Source organism: Cyprinodon variegatus, unplaced genomic scaffold, assembly GCF_000732505.1.
Source record: "Cyprinodon variegatus isolate N-32 unplaced genomic scaffold, C_variegatus-1.0 Scaffold67, whole genome shotgun sequence".
In the NCBI taxonomy this organism is placed as follows: domain Eukaryota; kingdom Metazoa; phylum Chordata; class Actinopteri; order Cyprinodontiformes; family Cyprinodontidae; genus Cyprinodon; species Cyprinodon variegatus.
The window spans coordinates 570,121-589,112 of NW_015150520.1; the positions used below are offsets into that span (position 1 = coordinate 570,121).

Genomic DNA, 18,992 nt, shown 5'->3' on the forward strand with positions numbered 1-18,992 from the left:
TTTCTTCACCCTTTCTTCATCACAATCTGCAAAACTTCTTTCTTAAGCCATTCTTTAAATCCATGTGTGTTAGAAGAATCTTTCATCTAAATGTTGCACAACATTGGCCTTGGAGTAAAAGAGTTTTTAAAGGGACCAATTTGGAAACATCTCTTTCTGTAGAAGTTATTCTAAATTGTAAATCACATAGGATGGCAGCAAAGGATTTTTTGTCATGGATGAAAAATGCTCAAAGGTCAAAAGGTCATGGATGTGAAATGCTCAAAAATTCAGGCAAAATAAAAAAGAGACTTCACAACTTACAGCCTTTATATCAAATGGCAAGGTATGAGAAAGTACATTTGGTTTGTAAATCCTTCTAGATACATTTTTTTGAAAAGCATCCCTTATGCAGATTAGAGAGGACTCATTTAATATGTTTAATCATAAAGCACATCACCATGTTGGGAAAAAAAGCGATAGAGAAATCTTAATCTGTATCAATGAGGTCAACCAGCACTGTTTTTAATGAGTTGCTTAACACTGTGGTTCCAAACCTTTTTTGATCTGTTAACCCATTTTATCATACCATTAGTACCCCAACCCCCCCAAACCCCCTTGGTCAAACATTATATTTTACAAAAATAGAAAGTGGTACCTATTATAAAATGAAAATCATTTATTTAATTTCCGTAACTTTAACATTTAATACTCAGTAATTTCATTCTTTTCAATTAGAATTAAAAAAACATAAATATGTTATCTGAAAAATGAGGTAAAGTACTGAAATAAATGCAAAGTCAAATTAAGTTACAAATCTATGGTTTTTAAGAAATAAAAAACTAACTTTTCTGAATAAGTCTCCTTTAGACATATCTAAACTTGAAAAACCAAAAAAAAAAAAAATTAACTAAATAATACTAGGATTTACTATCTTTTTTTTAAACTTTATTTTGATTATTCACTGTGTTAATGAAACACCTGACATCCTCAATTCCCAGCAGGGGGATGTTGTTTGTGTCTTTCGTAAAAACTGATTGATATTTGGTTAATAAAATCTTGCTTTATTTTGTACTTGTGTCCCAGGCCTATTTAATTATTTTTCTTTTTCTGGGAAGTAAAATATTACCTCTGCAATGCATTGTTGCACCACCAGGGGTTCTAGTACCACTGGTTGGGAATCACTGGTTTAATAAACTCTTCTCCATATCATTAAATGTGTGGTTTTCTGTCTGATGACTGTAGCTTGGCCAAACTGAGTCGTCGACAAAGCAGTGATCCAAACAGGAGAGTAAATTCACTAAACAATGTCTTTAAAGGCATCAATGTGCTGCAAAGAGGCCGGTCAAAATAACCGCCTGATTAAAATGCTGTGGTTGAACCTTAAGAGAGCAGAGCAGAACAAAAGGCCCCTAAAGGCTCATGAACTGAAAATAGAGCAAATCAAACTTCCTTTTCTACAATGTCTTGGCAAATTATTAATGATTGTTTCATATTTTATCTGATTCTTACCTGCTTTTGTTTCCTCTGCAGCATCACATTGAAAGATGTCAAAGCCCTTCTGCCTCAGATCAACTACAGAGTCCCCAACATGCGCTTTCTCAAAGACAAACTGCAGGCTAGATGCTCTATGATTTTTTTTTTTCTCTACACATCGATCTCTTTAGATTTCCGCCAGCTTTATATTTGTATGATAATGACTCCTGTTTCCTGGGTTTCTGCAGGAGGTAGAGGCAAAGAGTGATTTATTGTACCCCAACTTTGCACAGCTCTACAGGACGCTTATGTTTGACGCACAGAAGAGTGTAAGTCTGAGAGTAATTCAAATTCAACTTTGTCTTTATAGTACAACTTAGTAAATAAAAGCAATAAACACAGTTTGCTAAAATTTGGAAAGCAGTTGCATGAAATGGCACTAAAGGGCAGAAACTGACTAGAGCTTAATGTTGATTTAAAGTGGAATGAACGGACTAAAATATAATCCCTTATTTATTAAGTTTTACACCATTGCTTTAATATTCCCCACGTTTGCACTCGCAATACACCACAATCACTTTGTCCTCTGCTGTTTATGCTTCACCTGACCCCCTCCCACCTGTCCATCACCTGGTTCTTCCCCTCCTCTTCCTCAGATAATTGAGCAGCTGGAGCTGTCCTTTCCCCTGCGGTGAGTCCCTCTACCTTCACCTCCTTATCCTCCTCTTCCTTCACACCCCACTGTTGCCAGTCTTCCTGTTTTATCAGTCCTTACTATAACTCTGATATTATTCTATATTTCATGTTTTACTTAATGGTTCAAAGATGTTTATCTTCTTGCTTGATAATGTTAGGAGGCATTACAGAGAAATTGGCAGAATTAGATTTGGCCTGAGGAAAGGAGAAAATAATTTATCACATTTCTTATCTCTCAGAGCTGAAACTGATTTTTATTGAGCTTTCACTTCTCTGGGATTTAACATCTTAAAGTTGTATTCTCAGAAATGTGGACCGACCAGAGCTTTGTCAAATCTCCCTCTACGACTTCCAGAAGTTTTTACAGATGGACCAGAAGGTACACTGCATGTCACCACAACACAAATAAACCCCTTAAACCTGCTTTGACCTCACCTAGATTTTTTTTTGGGGCTTGTTTCAGGAATCTTGGGCATCAGATCTGAGTCGAGTTCGGGAATTTCTCATGAGCTACATGAGGGGAGGACCTCAGCCTGAGCCAATGCTGCAGCTGGACGAGGTGATACATTTATGATCTGCACAGAAATAAGTATTAAAAGAGGCTCTCCGTCTTACTATACATTTGTTTCTGTCTTTTTTATTTAGTTCCTGACCTTCCTGTTCTCAAAAGAAAACTCTTTGTCTGACCCTCGACTTTCACCTGTTGTCCCCGATGACATGAAAAGACCGCTTTCACAGTACTGGATCTCCTCCTCACACAACACGTAAGATATCCAAATCCAGTAACTCCCCCATAAATCATTTGTGCAAATAAATCCTAAATGGTAGAGATTTGGTAGAGTATACTTTTAAGGCCAGTTTTTATTTTACACATGATTTTTTTAGAGTATTTTTAACTGAAATGGTTATAAAAGGTTAAACTTGTCCAAAGTTCTTGATTAAAACCTTTTTCTTTGTGTTTTAAAGTGACCGCTGTTCTTGAAGTTGGTCAAGTTATTTTCTTTAAAAAAAATGACTTGTCTTTAACAATGTATTTTAACACTGTATGATCATTTTAAGTAGATTTTTTTACTTTTACTGTTCAGATAAAGAGCTTCTAACCTGGATTGTGAACCATTGTTTTAACTAAACAAAACATACAAGTTTACATCATAAAGGATCAGTTATTAATGAGTTATACTGGGCTATAGATCACCACGAGAAGACAGCAGACACTTTCAGGTCATAGTTCTACAATAAACAGGCCTTTAACCCCTAATAATGAATCAGTCAAGCATTTTATTGATCTAATTAAAATGAAATACATGTGAGGAGTTTGCATGGAGGAAACCCAAAGGGCTGATCAATATTACACCTGTTCAAGTCAGTGGACTCAAAAGGACTTCACAGTACATTCAGTCATTAATCCTTTCACACGGAGGTCTTCAAAAGGGGGTCCGGGACCCCTAGAGGGTTCACAGAGGTACTGCATCTGGGTTGTGAAAGTTTTGGTTGATTTGACTTTTTTTTTAATATTCCCCAATGCATTTTTTTCCACTAATTGAAATGTCTTTAAATACACATTAAAATGAAATGAAATCTGTAGGAAAAGTACAGAAGTTTCTGGACTATAAAGGACATGACTGAGACGGACTGAGCAGGGGTTTGAACCGACGACCTACTGCCCTCCTATTTCAGGATGGACGTCTGCTGCTGTTGACCCTGATAAATGTGTTATAAATATGTAAAGATTCTTATGTACTTCATTTAACATGTTTTAAATCAATTACAAATACACCCCATAACGTTAAATATATTGCAATAGTGAAGAAAATGTAGTTTAAGAAAATAAAAAAGTCCCATTTAGCTTGATAAAGCTAACACTTCCATACTGCCATTTGGGCTTATACTGCCTCTTACTATTTATCTTTGAAATATATAAAATGTACTTTTAAGTTAAGAAAATAACATGATAGGTAAGATAATTTTGACTTCAGAAATGATTATTAAGCATTTTACTCAAGATCAGGGGCTACCAAAGGGCCCTCAAGGATCAGATGGGGCTCCCTCATTGTCTTCTGAAAACAGAACAAATCTAAAACGTAAGCATTTTTAAAGATTTCAAAATGAAAATATCTTAAAGAAAATTTGAAATTAATAGAAACAATAAAAATGTATTTATTTTATATGAAGTTTAGATGAAAGCTGACCCCTACAGTTCATAGGTCTGTATTGGTAGCCCTTCCTATGACTCAGCACCAAGGAAGTAGACGCCAGCATTAAAAAGGTTGGTAACCCCTTATCTAGAAGCACCGACTGTTTAGGCAACCAGAGCTAAAATCATTTTGTCAATGATTGATTTGTGCTGATTTTTACTAAATATGCTTCAAAATATATTAAATCTAAATATATGACAGTTCTAAATATTAATTATAATTTAGCTATTTAAATTTAGAGTTTATTTTAGCACAATCTGATAAATAATTACACATTTGAAAGGAGTTTTACTGAATATGTTTCAAATATATTAAAATTAAAGTTTATAGTAGAGTGTTTACCAAAATTAAATCAGAAATCTATCTGAACCAACCGTTCAGTTTGGTTAAACTAACAGTTTTCCAGCAGCATTTTAAAAACATTGAGCTGAGTTTGACTAAATGCATTTCAGATGCAATGAACAGACAGTACCAAGTAGAATGTATCATAAGAGATGGAAAACTTTTCCGAGCTAATTATTGATGCATTCATTTAAGCGTCTCATAACATGCAGCTTTTTTTTCTGGGGTTCATAAACAATCATTTATTTGTTTGTTGTTTTTACTGTGTTTTCAGTTTTATCTGTAATGCCATATATTCTTCCATCCTGGTTTTTAAGGTACCTTACAGGTGACCAGTTTTCCAGTGAATCATCTCTAGAAGCCTACGCTCGCTGTCTGAGGATGGGCTGCCGCTGCATTGAACGTAACACACTCCTCTTTAAATCGCTTATATCACACAACCTTTATGGTTAAGAACTGATGTTAATGTCTTTTATATTTTTTGTTCTCAGTGGACTGCTGGGATGGACCAGATGATCTGCCAATCATCTACCATGGTCACACTCTAACCTCAAAGATCAAATTCCTGGATGTGCTGCACACCATTAAAGAACATGCCTTTGTCACATCCGAGTGAGTTCTACTAACCCATTTTATACATCCGTCTGCAAAAATGACAGCCAAGTTTACCTTTTCTACCATTATACCTGCTTAGGTATCCTGTGATACTGTCCATTGAGGACCACTGCAGCGTGGTCCAGCAGAGGAACATGGCCACGCACTTCAAGAAGGTGTTTGGAGAGCTGCTTCTCACCAAGCCGGTTGACAATAATGCAGACGAGCTCCCCTCACCCTACCAGCTCCGCAGGAAGATCCTCATTAAGGTGACATATTGACAAGCGTTTGATGCTTGTTTAACATGGAAGATTTGTGAGTAAATAAAGTATAAAGATTAGAGTAAATTTTAGGTGGAAACAGACTTTTAAAATCAATCAAGAAACCTTTTAACAGAAATAAGATGGTCTGCCTGTCGTATTGCAGCACAAAAAGCTGGTTGAAGGAACCGTCTATGAAGAGGTGGCTTCAGCTAGCTACTCTGAAAATGACATCAGCAACTCGCTGAAGAACGGCATCCTTTACCTGGAGGACCCCATCGACCATGTGAGTGTTTCTGCCTTCTGTGATTTTATTCCAGAAACATTTAGGGTACCACATTTGTAGTAGTATCATGAATTATTATCTATGTATGAAATAACAAACATGACAAAAGTTTGTATACTTTGGGAACGCAAACAGAAAAACCATGGAAGTTTTACAAAGAAAAAGAAATGAAAAAACATACAATTCCCTTTGAAAGTCGTCTGATTTCTTTAGTGTAAACATGTTTTTCATTTATTCCTATGTTTGTTTATTTTTTCACCTCACGTAGCTTCAGAAAAAAAGCATTTAGACACAAATATAAGGTGAAAATTAGGATTTTGGATGTAAAAAAAAAAAAAAGTTGGGAATCAAAAGTTCAAATTTCACTGGCTGCTATTCCAAAAGAAAGCAAGCGCTGAGTGTAAATAGTAAATGGACTAAACTTATATTCTGATTTTTTCAAGTTAGGACACTTGAACGAAACATTAAACACTACATTCAGTCATTCACCCATTTGTACTTCCTCGCACAATGATGATGTCACTGACAGAAGCTAGGATGCAGTACACAGGCAAAGCCGAAGCCGGGGCTCGAACCCACAACCCTCTCATGCAACAGATCCCTTTGGCCTGATTGGCAAAATTTTATACAGAAACCTTAATAAAAACCAAAAAAATTACGCAAACTTTAATCTAGAAAAATAACAAAAATATTACATCTTGTGTTTAATTATAAATATATGAAAAACCCCTTTAAGTTTGTGAATTCTGATCATTTCTTATACTCTGCTTTGCATATTTTTAGTTTTCCACTGCAGTCACTCCTTAAAATATGTATATTTCTGAACGCTTTGATTCTAAAGGGCGTTTATGTGATTTTTCAGATGTGGACGCCGCATTATTTCGTTTTGACCAGCAATAAAATTTACTACTCAGAAGAGACATCTCACTACCAGACGACTGATGAAGAGGAGGATGATGAAGGAAAGGAGGTAAGAAGATATTTTACATCTTTACTATAATGTCACATAACTTTCTTGGCTAGCAATCCAGCTCTCTTATAAAATAAACAGACTAACAGACTAAAAAGAAACATTTATGCTGTTTTAATGCTGTATCTTTAAACGTTTTTCCTCTTGTATTATTCATCAGGAGTGTAACAACAATGAGCAGCACTGTGCAGAGCGATGGTTTCATGGGAAGCTGGGAGGAGGCCGTGATGGTCGGCAGGTTGCAGAGAAGCTGCTCCAGGACTACTGTGAAGGAGGGGGGAAAGACGGCACCTTCCTGGTGCGAGAGAGTGAGACGTTTGTCGGAGACTACACTCTGTCTTTCTGGTAGGTTTCATTTCTCTGTTAACTTGATGCAATGGCAACTTAAGTTGTCTAATCATCGGCATCGTATAAAAACCGCCAATGAGAACATTTTCATCTTCCCTTCCCTGTAAACTACACCATAAGAGATGACTTTTCTTTCTGTTCAAGGCGCTCTGGTCGGGTGCAGCACTGCAGGATCCACTCGCGTCAAGAGTCTGGCTCCACCCGTTTCTACCTGACAGACAACCTTGTGTTTGACAGCCTCTACCGACTCATCTGCCACTATAGAGAAACACCGCTGCGCTGCAATGAGTTTGAAATGAGGCTGGGGAACCCTGTGCCTCAACCCAACGCACACGAGAGCAGAGAGTGAGTGACTCGAACCAAAAAAACATCAACAGTGGAGAAAATATTTACTCCCAGTTAATGCAACTATTATACAGTTTTGCAAACTGAAAGGATGCGTTTGCAAACCAAAAAAAAAATGTAGTTTTACTTTTCGAAAGTCTTGCATTTTCTCATTTAACATTTAAATCGCTGGCTCACTAGTGATCTCCAATGGAGGATTTTACACGGTGCCTTCGCCACAAACTCCTTTTTATCAGCCATGACTTGTTTTGCCAATGGGAAGGGAGCCAAATACCGATTGTTAGTGGGTTTAAAAAACCCGGTTTAATGCGCTATTTTCAGTGGGAAAGAGACTTTAGAGTGGTTTTAGATTCAGATTAAAGTTTTCAAACATTTTACTAATATTAATAAAACTGCTTTATATTAGATAATTACCAAAATAAAATAGATCTTCATCTATTTTAGATCTTTATTATTTTAGGTTTCTGTTTACTTGTTTACCTTAAGAAGATCACTTCAATAAGAATATTAACTTTAGCAGCAATATTGTTAATGAATGTAAGTAAGCAAAATTATTTAATGATAAAACTTTATTCATCAGTAAATGCTGACAACAGTGAACTGAAACTGATGGAGATATCTCTGTTTGGTTTTTTTTATCCAGATGGTATCACTCCAATCTGTCTCGTGTTCAGGCTGAACACATGCTGATGCGTGTTCCACGAGATGGAGCTTTTCTGGTGCGAAAACGCAGTGAGCACAACTCCTATGCCATCTCCTTTAGGTATGAGTTGAACTCAATATTTGTATGGACAGTATTCCAAATAAAAAAGTGTTGATTTATTCTGAGGGTTCATATACATATAATTGTCCACTGGTTTGCAGGGCGGAGGGTAAGATCAAACACTGTCGCATCCAGCAGGAAGGTCGTCTCTTCATGTTGGGGGGATCAGCAGAGTTTGAGAGTTTGGTGGATCTAGTCAGTTATTATGAGAAACATCCACTGTACCGTAAAATGAAGCTGCGCTACCCCATAAATGAAGACACTCTGGACCGCATGGGCACCATGGTGAGTAAGACATAGCTAAAAAAAAAAATCTATTGAATTAATATCAATATTTAAATTATCTTGAAGGTTTTTCAGATTTGAGACCTATTTTAAATAAATTTTTTATTTATAGAACTTTTTAAGAAAGCAATAACATTGTTTTGCATTATTTAAACCTAAAGATTCAATAAGCTGTCAAGCTTATGATTTATTAGAATTCTTGAATCTACAACAAAATGAGGAGATATTTCATAGTGGGATAAGGTGTTCCCCAGGGGTGAGCCCTTTGGCTCCACACTCTTTACATTTTCTTTTTGCCAAATAATTTACCAACTTAGTCAGTTTTACAGTTTTGTGGTATGTGTTTGTTAAATGCAAAAACATTAGCATGCAAGAAAAATAATGGCTTTGATGTTAGGCATAATTAATCCAAGAACACAGAACATTTACATTTTATTTCAACCTCACCTATAATGCTCAGTTGAAGAGGTACAGTAGTACTTTTCTCAGTTGAACCCAGTCTGTATTATTTTTCTTTATATTGCTGCCTTCACACAAGTTATGTTCTGTGGTGAGGCTTTATGACCTAAAGTGGTTCAATAACTAAACTGGTTTAGTAATAGATCTCTTTTTGCTTCTCTGGCTCTTATTATTATTATTTTTTTTGTTTAAGAAAAATGCTTTTTTATAAATTCATATTTGCTTATTTTAAGAGAAAACTATGAAAATTAAAACTAGATGGTATGTAGTGGTAGATGGTCTTCCATGTTTAGACTATGTGTTAAGATGAGTTTTTTTCTGATGTTTCTTTTCAGGAGCTTGACTATGGAGCCCTGTATGAGGTCAGAACTCCTCATTTTTATGTGGAGGCCAATAAGATGCCCACAGCCCGGGTGAGTTCGCCCTCTGGTCCTCTTCATTGACCCTTGAAAGTCTTCTGTCCTGCATATTTATGCGTTTTTCTTCTCCACTACCCCTAATTAAAATGAAAACACCCAGCAAAGCTCAATCTTCAGCAGAAAGCTTTTAATTACCTATATTTAAATAAGGTTTATTAAACTAAACATCAAGATAACATGTAAAACAAACTTAAAGAAATATCCACCCAGTAGTGTTTGTTTTGTTTACAAGAGAATCAGTTACAAATGCTAAAAATGATGTTTTTATTACCAGGTTAAGGTAATCCTAACACATTCGTCTGAAGCAGCACAACTTGAATGGAATATCTTTAAAATCATCCTTAACGAATTCATTGTCAAGTCAATAAAAAAGCGGTAACGACTCTCTTAAGTTACGTTGTATATTTGGCCTTTACATTTTAGTGTACTGTCAAAGCTCTGTACGACTACCGAGCTCAAAGAGAAGATGAGCTTTGCTTCCCCAAACAAGCACTTATCCAAAACGTGGACAAGCAGGAGGGGGGCTGGTGAGTGCTCACCTATGCAGCTTCTTCTAGGTTACTTTTTTTTTTTTTTTATAAAAGCCTGTTAACCATGTGTTTGCACGCTGCATCCAGGTGGAGAGGCGACTATGGGGGAAAGAAGCAGCTGTGGTTCCCTGCGAACTATGTGGAGGAGGTGTCCTGCTCTCCTACCAGAGAACTGGATGAAGTGGTGAGTGTGAATTTGAACTGAGCTGCACTGAAACTCTTCAAGCTTCTTTATAACTGTTTATGGCTTCTTTTTTATTTTGCATCAGTCTACAGAGAACAGTCCTCTGGGTAACTTTCTAAAAGGCTTCATTGATGTTCCCACCTGCCATGTTGGTAAGAAAGCCTTTTTATATGTTAGGCTTTTTTTTTAGTTTAACGAATGCAATGAGATTGAAAGCTAATCAGAGAGTTAATCGATGTATGATAGGTGGAATTTTGTTTGGAGTAATACAAGTATACTATACTTTACAATTCATTATTTTAAAGTCAAAGCATATTTTATACTGTCTTTGTAGACATTTCAGTCAGCAACAATGATCTGCTGCCACAAAAAAAAAAGGAGAACGAAATTAAATTAATTCATATATCCTGGTTGTGAAATAATAACTTCATATCAATATCAGCACATCATTTTCAGTTTAAACAAAACCTCATATTTATAACTGCAAATGAACATGCAAAATGAAATTATTATTCTCGCTCTGGTGTCACGATCTATTTAGATTAGATTAGAGTCTTTGAAAAGGATCTCACCAGGTTTGAAAGCATATTTCCAGTCCTGAGTGTGTTAATTACAGAGAGAAACACATTAAGGTTTTAGCTCAAGTAGACAGTTGTGTTTAAAAATAAGCTAGTGATATAATGAGCATTTTAACATGAGGGTAATTTAGCAGCAGCATAAGGTGCTTCCTCACCGAAAAACAAGATTGATTCTTAAAAGTAGCCTGACTTAAGTATCATGTCGTAAATACTTCTTTCATTGTCAGACTTAAATTAGATTATCATAAATAATAATGCATGCGTGTTTATAAGATATATTTTTTGTTCACAATTTTATCCCACCAAGCAGTTCTGATCTTTGCCATTTAGGAATATCCTATTCTTTCCTTAGCAAAAAGTAGTTTATTCAAGTATAAAAAAAGTGCACTAATTTCATACTTAAAATCAGGCAGTGCTCTTAGAGTTTACTTATTGTAAACTATATTTCATATACTCAACAATAGTATAGTCAAGTGTACTTGACTATACTATTGTTTACTTTCCAAAGTATACTTTAGGTATACTTAAGTAAACTTAAAAATGTCCCAATTTAGTAATACTTCAAGTACACTAAAAGTTCATTGTTCAGTATACTTTCTACTCCAAGTATACTACTTTTTGCTAAGGGTTTCCTACAGTTAACCGCAATATTTAACACAAAAAGAGAAGCCCATCAAAGACAGACTGCAAACACTCAGGAATTTTAATTTGTATTTTATATCTATTTATTTTATTTGACAGGGACAGTGTACATTAATGAGCATTCCTGCAAATGCAACAGAATTAGCTAAAATGCTATTTTTCATCTGTTGTCCCTGGACAGATCCTTAAAATTGTCTACCTAAAAACACAAGAGTAAGAATTTTACAATGAAAAATGCAAATATCAAAAGAAATAAAAACAGCTATAACTCTTCAAAACTTAAATAAAGATAAATAATGTACATATAATGTATATATATATAGGAATGCGGACATAATACAGTATGTTCAAGCAGCTTGAGAACCAGCTGTAAACAAGCCAGCATGCTGTGGTCTGTTTATTGAAATAGCCTGCTTAAATATGAAAAAAGTGTTTCAAAATAAAGGAAAACAATTTGTCTGCTTAAATGTGAAAAAAGTGTTTCAAAAAAAAGGAAAAGAATTTGTCCGCTTAAATGTGAAAAAAGTGTTTCAAAATAAAACAAAAAAATTGCTAAGTATCTCTGCTATCCGTTAAGCCAGGCATTGTATTGTTGTTTCCTTAATCCTGACTTATCAAGCAGAACTTATGACTCCCAAATATGTTGTTTTTTTCTTCTGATGGTTCAGCTTATTCTAAGCAAACAACATCATCAGCAGGGTTTCATAGGACAGAAGAAAAAAAAAAAAAAACTCTTTTGCAAATCTGTCACACCTTCAGTTTACTTTCATAACAGGACCAAACCATAGATTTGTTTATGCTTATGTTACTGTTTTAGGAAGATTTCTATATTTCACTGACATGCAACCAGCTGTTCTTGGATCTTACGCCTGTTTCCATCCTTCCCTCCAGCTGTGCATAAAGATGGGAAAAACTCTCGCCCCTTCGTGTTTACCATTCACTCCCAGCACCTGAGCTCTCATCCGGTCCAGAGTCTGGACGTGGGTGCTGACAGTTTGGAAGATCTTACCGCCTGGGTCAGCAAAATCCGAGAAGCTGCACAGAACGCTGATGCACGGGTCAGTGCAACGCTGCACAACACACACAGAAAAAGTCCTTAATACTGAGGTTTTGAAACATGTAGCAGAGCAATGTCTACGCTGTAGATTGCTGTCTTAAAATCATATTTAGTTTTTTAAATTACACTCACAAACTTTGCTGTATTTCATTGTAATTTTAGGGAATTGACAAATACAAAGTCGAATTGTTCATTTAAAATGGAAGGAAAATTAAATATGGACTTTAATCAACCCCAAAATAACAACCAGTGATGATGCTGTTTTATTAATAATGTAATTCCAAATAAAGAAAAATAAAAACAATCCACTGGACTTTGTTTCCAAGTTTGAAGACCTTTTGCTTCCCATCCAGGAAGCTTTTTTCAATTCAAAATTTCAATTCCTGACATTTGGATGGGAAGACAAATGTTTTCAAACTCGGAAACAAAGTCCAATGGATTGTTTTTATTTTTCTTTATTTGGAATGACATTATTAATAAAACAGCATCATGAAGACCAAGGAACAGACATGAACAGGATAAAGTAACATAAAAGTTAGAGGTTAGAGTTTAAAACAACATTGCAAGATTTTGAAAATATACGAGCTCTCTTAAAATCATCAGGTAAAAACTAGAAATTGTAGCAGCAAAGCAAACCTACCAAAACTTCCTAAACTTAACAGGGTTACCAATAAGAGTATTAAGTAGAGAAGCAACAAAAAGGCCTATCATAAATCTGGATAAGCTGCTAAAATTATTAATTACTAATAGTTGTGCAAACCACAGATAGGAACTTATTAATTGGACAGTAGACAGTCATTTTCAAAGAAATCCACAAGGGGTCCAAGTTAGGGCAGTTGTTCTGTAGGGCAGCGGTCCCCAACCACCGGGCCGCGGACCGGTACCGGGCCGCACAGAAAAAAGTATATGTATATATATATATAATATTTATCGACGATCAGAGTCTGAGTGATGTTTTATTTTGAAAAAAATAAAAAAATTGCGGTATTCTCTCCCAATTACATCAGTCGGTGCATCTGTGCCACTTGACACAGGTTAATTCAGTTCAAGACTCATCCTATCTATAACATCCTATCTTTGTGAAGCGGGATTTTCTGCAGTTACAGCAACCAAAACAAAGCTACGGAGCAGACTGGACATCAGGAGCACAATTCGTGTGTCATTTTCTCCGATTACGCCTAGATGGGACCGGCTTGTTGTTTTATTTTTATGCTGTTAGTATTTGATTTGATCATTTTACTTGATCGTATCAACCTCCTTCCCCGGCCGGTCTGTGAAAATATTGTCTCACATATAGCGGTCCGTGGTGCAAAAAAGGTTGGGGACCGCTGCTGTAGGGGACACCAGCTTTAAACAAGCCTTATCTGTCACTGTCTTAGGTGGAAAACCAAGACTACACGTCACTCCAGACATAATGAAAAATGTCAGCAGCAGCATTATTCAGTGGTAGTGTTTTTCTTCTGCAGGGACAGGGAAGCAGGTCAGTGTTAATAGAAGATGGATAAATCTACATATAGGAAAATTCATAAGGAAAACCTCATAGAGACTAAAAAAAGACCTGAGTCTGAGGTGGAAGATCAGCTTCCATTAGGAAAATGACCAATTTTAGTCCCAGCTGCAAGAAAATAGTTTAATTTAAGGGACATTGATGTCTTAGACAGACCCACTCAAACACATCTAAAACCAAGCTCAGATCTGTTCTAAGATCTGTTAAATCTGGCTGAGCCTAGGCTTAAAAGAAAATAAAACAGAAATCTCTGCATATCCAAAGCTGTTGGGAGACATCGTCTGCAACTTATTTTACAATGTCATGTTTCAAGGATTGTAGTATTCTTTTTACCCATGGCATTTGAGAGCATTATGTGATGTTTATTTCATTTTGACATTGCTGTATGAATGTGCTGTACGGCAACAGATGCAGGAGGAGAAACAAATGGAGAGGAGGAAGAAGATCGCTGTGGAGCTGTCTGACCTTGTTGTTTACTGCAGGCCGGTGCCTTTCAACGAAGACAGTGAGCATCAAAGCTTACTACTTTACTTTTTCACAGTTGGATTTTTGGATTGTTTTGTGTCTCAGTCCCCGTTTGTTGTGCTGCTTGCAGAGATCGGGACAGAGCGCGCCTGTTACAGAGACATGTCTTCCTTTCCGGAGACTAAAGCAGAGAAGTTTGCGACCCGTGCCCGAGGGAAGCGCTTCTTACAGTACAACCGTCGGCAGCTCTCTAGAGTTTATCCAAGAGGCCAGAGATTGGATTCGTCCAACTATGATCCGCTGCCCATGTGGCTCTGCGGCTCCCAGCTCGTCGCTCTCAATTTCCAAACTCCGGGTATGCATCTTCATTTTATTTCAGGAAAAAAAATATCCTGCTAAAAACTAAATTGGTTCTTAAATTTTTTATTTTTTTTTTGCAGATAAACCCATGCAGCTGAACCAGGCCTTGTTCATGCTTGGAGGCAGCAGTGGCTTCGTTCCTCAACCTGACATCATGAGGGATGACGCCTTTGATCCTTTCGATAAGGACACACTGCATGTTGAGCCAATCACCATCCAGCTACAGGTCAGTCTGACAAATAGGAATGATGATGGACAGATTCAGAAGGATGATTTTTTTTTGTTTAAAAGCAGACAAAAAAGAATTAAAATCTACATTTATCTACTTCCTGTGTTAATCAGGTACTGGGTGCCCGTCATCTGCCAAAAAATGGCCGCAGCATCGTTTGTCCTTTCGTAGAGGTGGAGATCTGTGGAGCTGACTACGACAGTTTCAAATACAAGACCGACGTCGTGGGTGAGGCGGCTGCTACCTGTTTATTATTTTTTTAACCGTCTTAATTTGGTGCACTGGCCGCACGTTAACCTACTCCTCTTCTCGGCCCTCCTAGCTGATAACGGTCTGAATCCTGTGTGGCTGCAGAAGCAGTTTGTGTTCGACATCCACAACCCCACTTTCTCCTTTCTGCGCTTCACCGTTTACGAAGAGGATATGTTCAGTGACCCCAACTTCTTGGCACAGGCCACTTATCCAGTCCGTCTGCTGCGAACAGGTGAGCTCAGTGCATCATAAGACTAATAGATTTGGAATGAAAATACAGCTTCGTTCTGTAATGTCTCTGTTGGGCAGGTTACAGGAGTGTTCCTCTGAAGAACAGCTACAGTGAGGAGCTGGAACTGGCCTCACTTCTGGTTCACATCGAGATCGTCAATGCAAAGGTAGGCTCTGGTTTTCCCTCAATGATGTTTGAGGCTTGATCTAAAGCATTTCAGCAGTGGTTTAAGTGTCTTTAATAAAATATTGCAGCCACTTAAATGATGTATTCTGGATAAAAATTATCAGAATAAATATCTATGTCTATATATCTATACAGATAGTTATAACATAAAGTCCTCTAAGATTTAAGTGTTACATTTATGAGATGTGCTTCTGGATATCTTTCAGATTGTAAGCAGTATATTCAGGGTGTTTTCCTGTATGACAACTTCTACTGGGTACAGACCTGCCAATAGAAATAGCGAAAAAAGAAATAACCTATTCTATCAAGGTGTAGTTATTGCAACATAATAAGGTTGTGAAGCAGGCAGATCCCGTCTGAGGCGTTCAGAGGATGTCTTTTTAAAATCCCAGTGAATGGCTTAGTTTTCTATGCAAATTTATGACTTTACTGTATCAGATAATCTTTAAATTTCTCAATGTTATATTTCTTCAATCATTTAAAGGATGCTTATTTTCTCCATATTTGTAAGAGGCTTTCCAAGTGTCTTTTCTTGACGATAGTTATTTTGCTGAAATAGACAACTTTACGACAGAGTTTTAAAATTTTTTAAATGCGAAATTAACAGAGATTGCTACAAGTTGAACTCCTCCTGATAAGTAGGTGGTGCTTTTGCCCGCTCTTGTTTGAACCTTCTTTTGCACTGTCAGTCAGTTTCCAAAGAAAGGAAAAATGGAACAAAGACTTTGATGTTAGCTGTGATTAACGAGAAGCTGTTCTGGTATTGATTGCAGACTTAAATCACATCTGAATATGAAAAAATGTATTACAGTGATAAACAGTCTATATGACAGAGGGAGCATATTTTACACTTATCCCCCATTAATAACACAGTCAGTGATGTTTGAACTTAGACATTTATAAAAAAATAAGAACTACAATAGATTTAAAAAAGTAAATTTTGAATGAATAATATAATCAAGTATAAATACAAGGCGATAAGAAATATTGCATTTACTTTGAAATATGCAGTAGAAAGTGGCTTTCAGCTCTGATCAGTGGTAAAGATTGCCACATGCACCAGTGAGCCAGACGCCCTCTGGTGGTACAGACCCCTAATTACACAGTGGTCAAATATCAGACCACGATTAATGCTACAAACTTTACTGCAAAAATACCTTAAACTCCTCCCTAAAAGCTAAACCTGGTCAGATGATATGCTGGTAACATCAATACATTCAACTTTAAAAAAAAACAAAAATGTTTCAGTTAGAGGTCCTTATTTGTCCGGTTGAATCATTCAGTGTACAGGTACGCTACATGTATAATCTAAACTGACCTATCTGTGACGCTGCCACACTCCCCATCCTCTCTGCAATTATAGGAGGAAGATGAAGAGAACATGTACACATCTATTCAGAGGCTGAGGGATCGAACCAGTGAGCTGTCCACCAAGGTTTCCCTCCTGGAGAGGTCAGGATCTGCGGATCTGAGCTACCAGCAGAGTCTGGAGGAGCTCAGGGCAGCTCAGGATCAGCTGAGTGAGCTGGTGGAGGCCCGTAACCGCCGGTAACACATGATGCACCATAACAAAGATTAGAAACATACAAATTTAATGACTGAATTTTACATTATTACATCTTGTCTGCGATGAACTGAGCAGTAAAGGACATTCAGGCACAGGTTCAATAAATAAAAATGAAGCTTTAATTTAACCCTCAAAAAATAAAGATGATCAACAAAAAAAAAAGTTCTTGGGGCCATAAAAGAGGTCAAAATACCAGAACTCTATTCAAAAGAACTAGCAATATTAAATCTAACGAGACAAAAGAGAAACCTAAATAGAACCGGATCAGCTTACAATAACACAACAAAAGCGTTAAACATGCAACAGCTGACTAAAACCAACATAAACAACTGATGCTTCCCCCCATGATCAGTAGTATTGGTATGAACCAATTTGCAGGTCTCCACACTGGTTTGCTCCGTCCCCTTTTCCACCTTTGTTCAGCCTAAGGCCTGGAGCATCTGCCACAGAAATCACTCAGAAAATTGAAAAAAAAAAACATAACGGTTAACAAAAATATGCACATTGGAATATTATGTTATGGTACACATTTATTTTTGTTAAATCAAAACCAATTCTTCATTAATCTATAAATTAAATCCTCTTTAAAATAGTCTAAATGCAAATGTAGTGAAAAAAATGTTTGATTTAGCATTTTAGTTGTTTGGTATTGTGGAATGTTATCCAGTTTACTGCAGCTACAGCCTTCACATTGTGTCGTCTAAATGTTACCCTACTTCCATTCACACTGTAAAAAATAAAACAATAATTTTAAAGAATATGAAAGACAACATGAGACCAAATATATAAAAAATGAAAGTGAATTCATGGCTCATTAATTTGATCAAGTAGCTCTGAGGTTTTGATCTTCTCTTTTGGCTAAACCCTGCTATGTTATCAGGAAGTGAAGATGTTTGAACTTCCAAAGCCATTAGATCACAAATCTGCAGTGGTGGAAAGCAGCTCACAACTTTCTCTTGTCAGAACCGTCATCTTGTTCACTACGATTCTGAATTCAATGGAGCATCAAAGGCAATATATGATATCTGCTTCTTCTGTATCGCTTTTTGTTAACAAGAGACCCTGCAGCTTATCAAGAAAGACCAAACGGCAAGGAGCTGCAGCTCAAACTGAATTAAAGCGTTAAAGCCAATTGCTTCAAAATTGAATGGACATATTAGCTTGAATAAGAATGATTTATTTCAAATACTTAAAATAAGAAGACACTTTTCTCTAAAAATTAAAATGAATAAAAGAAAAAGTCTCTTTTATCTAAAATTAACATCTATTTTTGATTCTAGTTTCCCAAACAGATAAAGCAGTTAATCAGAACAAACCACCCATACCAGCTGTTAAGTACGGTGGTGGAGGAGGGATGATTTGGGCTTGTTTAGCTGCCTCATACCCTGGACACCTTAAAGTCATAGAGTTGACCATGAACTACTGTATATTAAAATATTCTGGAGTAACATCTTTATGCCTTTATGCTCAACCCAAACTGAGTCTCAGACATGATAATGATACTTTACTGATCCCAAACACAGCAGCACATCTATGACAGAAATAAATGTTGCCATTAAAAGTCTAGACTTCTGCTCAAGAGAAACTTTACTAAGCTCTAATGATTCAAAATAATATATGGAGCTTTTAAGTTGTTATGCAGCATATGTTGTTAACAAATTATGGGAAATAGTTTTCACACACTGCATCTATACACTCACCGGCCACTTTATTAGGTACACCTGTCCAACTGCTCGTTAACACTTAATTTCTAAGCAGCCAATCACATGGCGGCAACTCAGTGCAT

The 18,992-nt window shown here is 36.5% G+C and overlaps 1 protein-coding gene across 1 annotated transcript in view; it reads left to right on the forward strand.

The window, feature by feature from the left end:
- The window catches only part of LOC107083024 (1-phosphatidylinositol 4,5-bisphosphate phosphodiesterase gamma-1-like), a 47,302-nt gene that overhangs the window by 25,629 nt on the left and 2,681 nt on the right, over positions 1-18,992 (forward strand). The window contains exons 5-31 of the mRNA XM_015371957.1: positions 1,513-1,597; positions 1,704-1,784; positions 2,112-2,146; positions 2,458-2,530; positions 2,615-2,710; positions 2,797-2,915; positions 5,006-5,091; positions 5,180-5,300; positions 5,383-5,551; positions 5,709-5,828; positions 6,691-6,798; positions 6,959-7,143; positions 7,291-7,491; positions 8,135-8,254; positions 8,356-8,539; positions 9,334-9,411; positions 9,841-9,944; positions 10,035-10,131; positions 10,217-10,283; positions 12,243-12,409; positions 14,324-14,420; positions 14,511-14,735; positions 14,821-14,966; positions 15,083-15,197; positions 15,292-15,453; positions 15,531-15,619; positions 17,003-17,187. Of these exons, the coding sequence (XP_015227443.1) occupies positions 1,513-1,597; positions 1,704-1,784; positions 2,112-2,146; positions 2,458-2,530; positions 2,615-2,710; positions 2,797-2,915; positions 5,006-5,091; positions 5,180-5,300; positions 5,383-5,551; positions 5,709-5,828; positions 6,691-6,798; positions 6,959-7,143; positions 7,291-7,491; positions 8,135-8,254; positions 8,356-8,539; positions 9,334-9,411; positions 9,841-9,944; positions 10,035-10,131; positions 10,217-10,283; positions 12,243-12,409; positions 14,324-14,420; positions 14,511-14,735; positions 14,821-14,966; positions 15,083-15,197; positions 15,292-15,453; positions 15,531-15,619; positions 17,003-17,187 (3,315 nt within the window). The remainder of the gene's footprint in view (positions 1-1,512; positions 1,598-1,703; positions 1,785-2,111; positions 2,147-2,457; positions 2,531-2,614; positions 2,711-2,796; positions 2,916-5,005; positions 5,092-5,179; positions 5,301-5,382; positions 5,552-5,708; positions 5,829-6,690; positions 6,799-6,958; positions 7,144-7,290; positions 7,492-8,134; positions 8,255-8,355; positions 8,540-9,333; positions 9,412-9,840; positions 9,945-10,034; positions 10,132-10,216; positions 10,284-12,242; positions 12,410-14,323; positions 14,421-14,510; positions 14,736-14,820; positions 14,967-15,082; positions 15,198-15,291; positions 15,454-15,530; positions 15,620-17,002; positions 17,188-18,992) is intronic.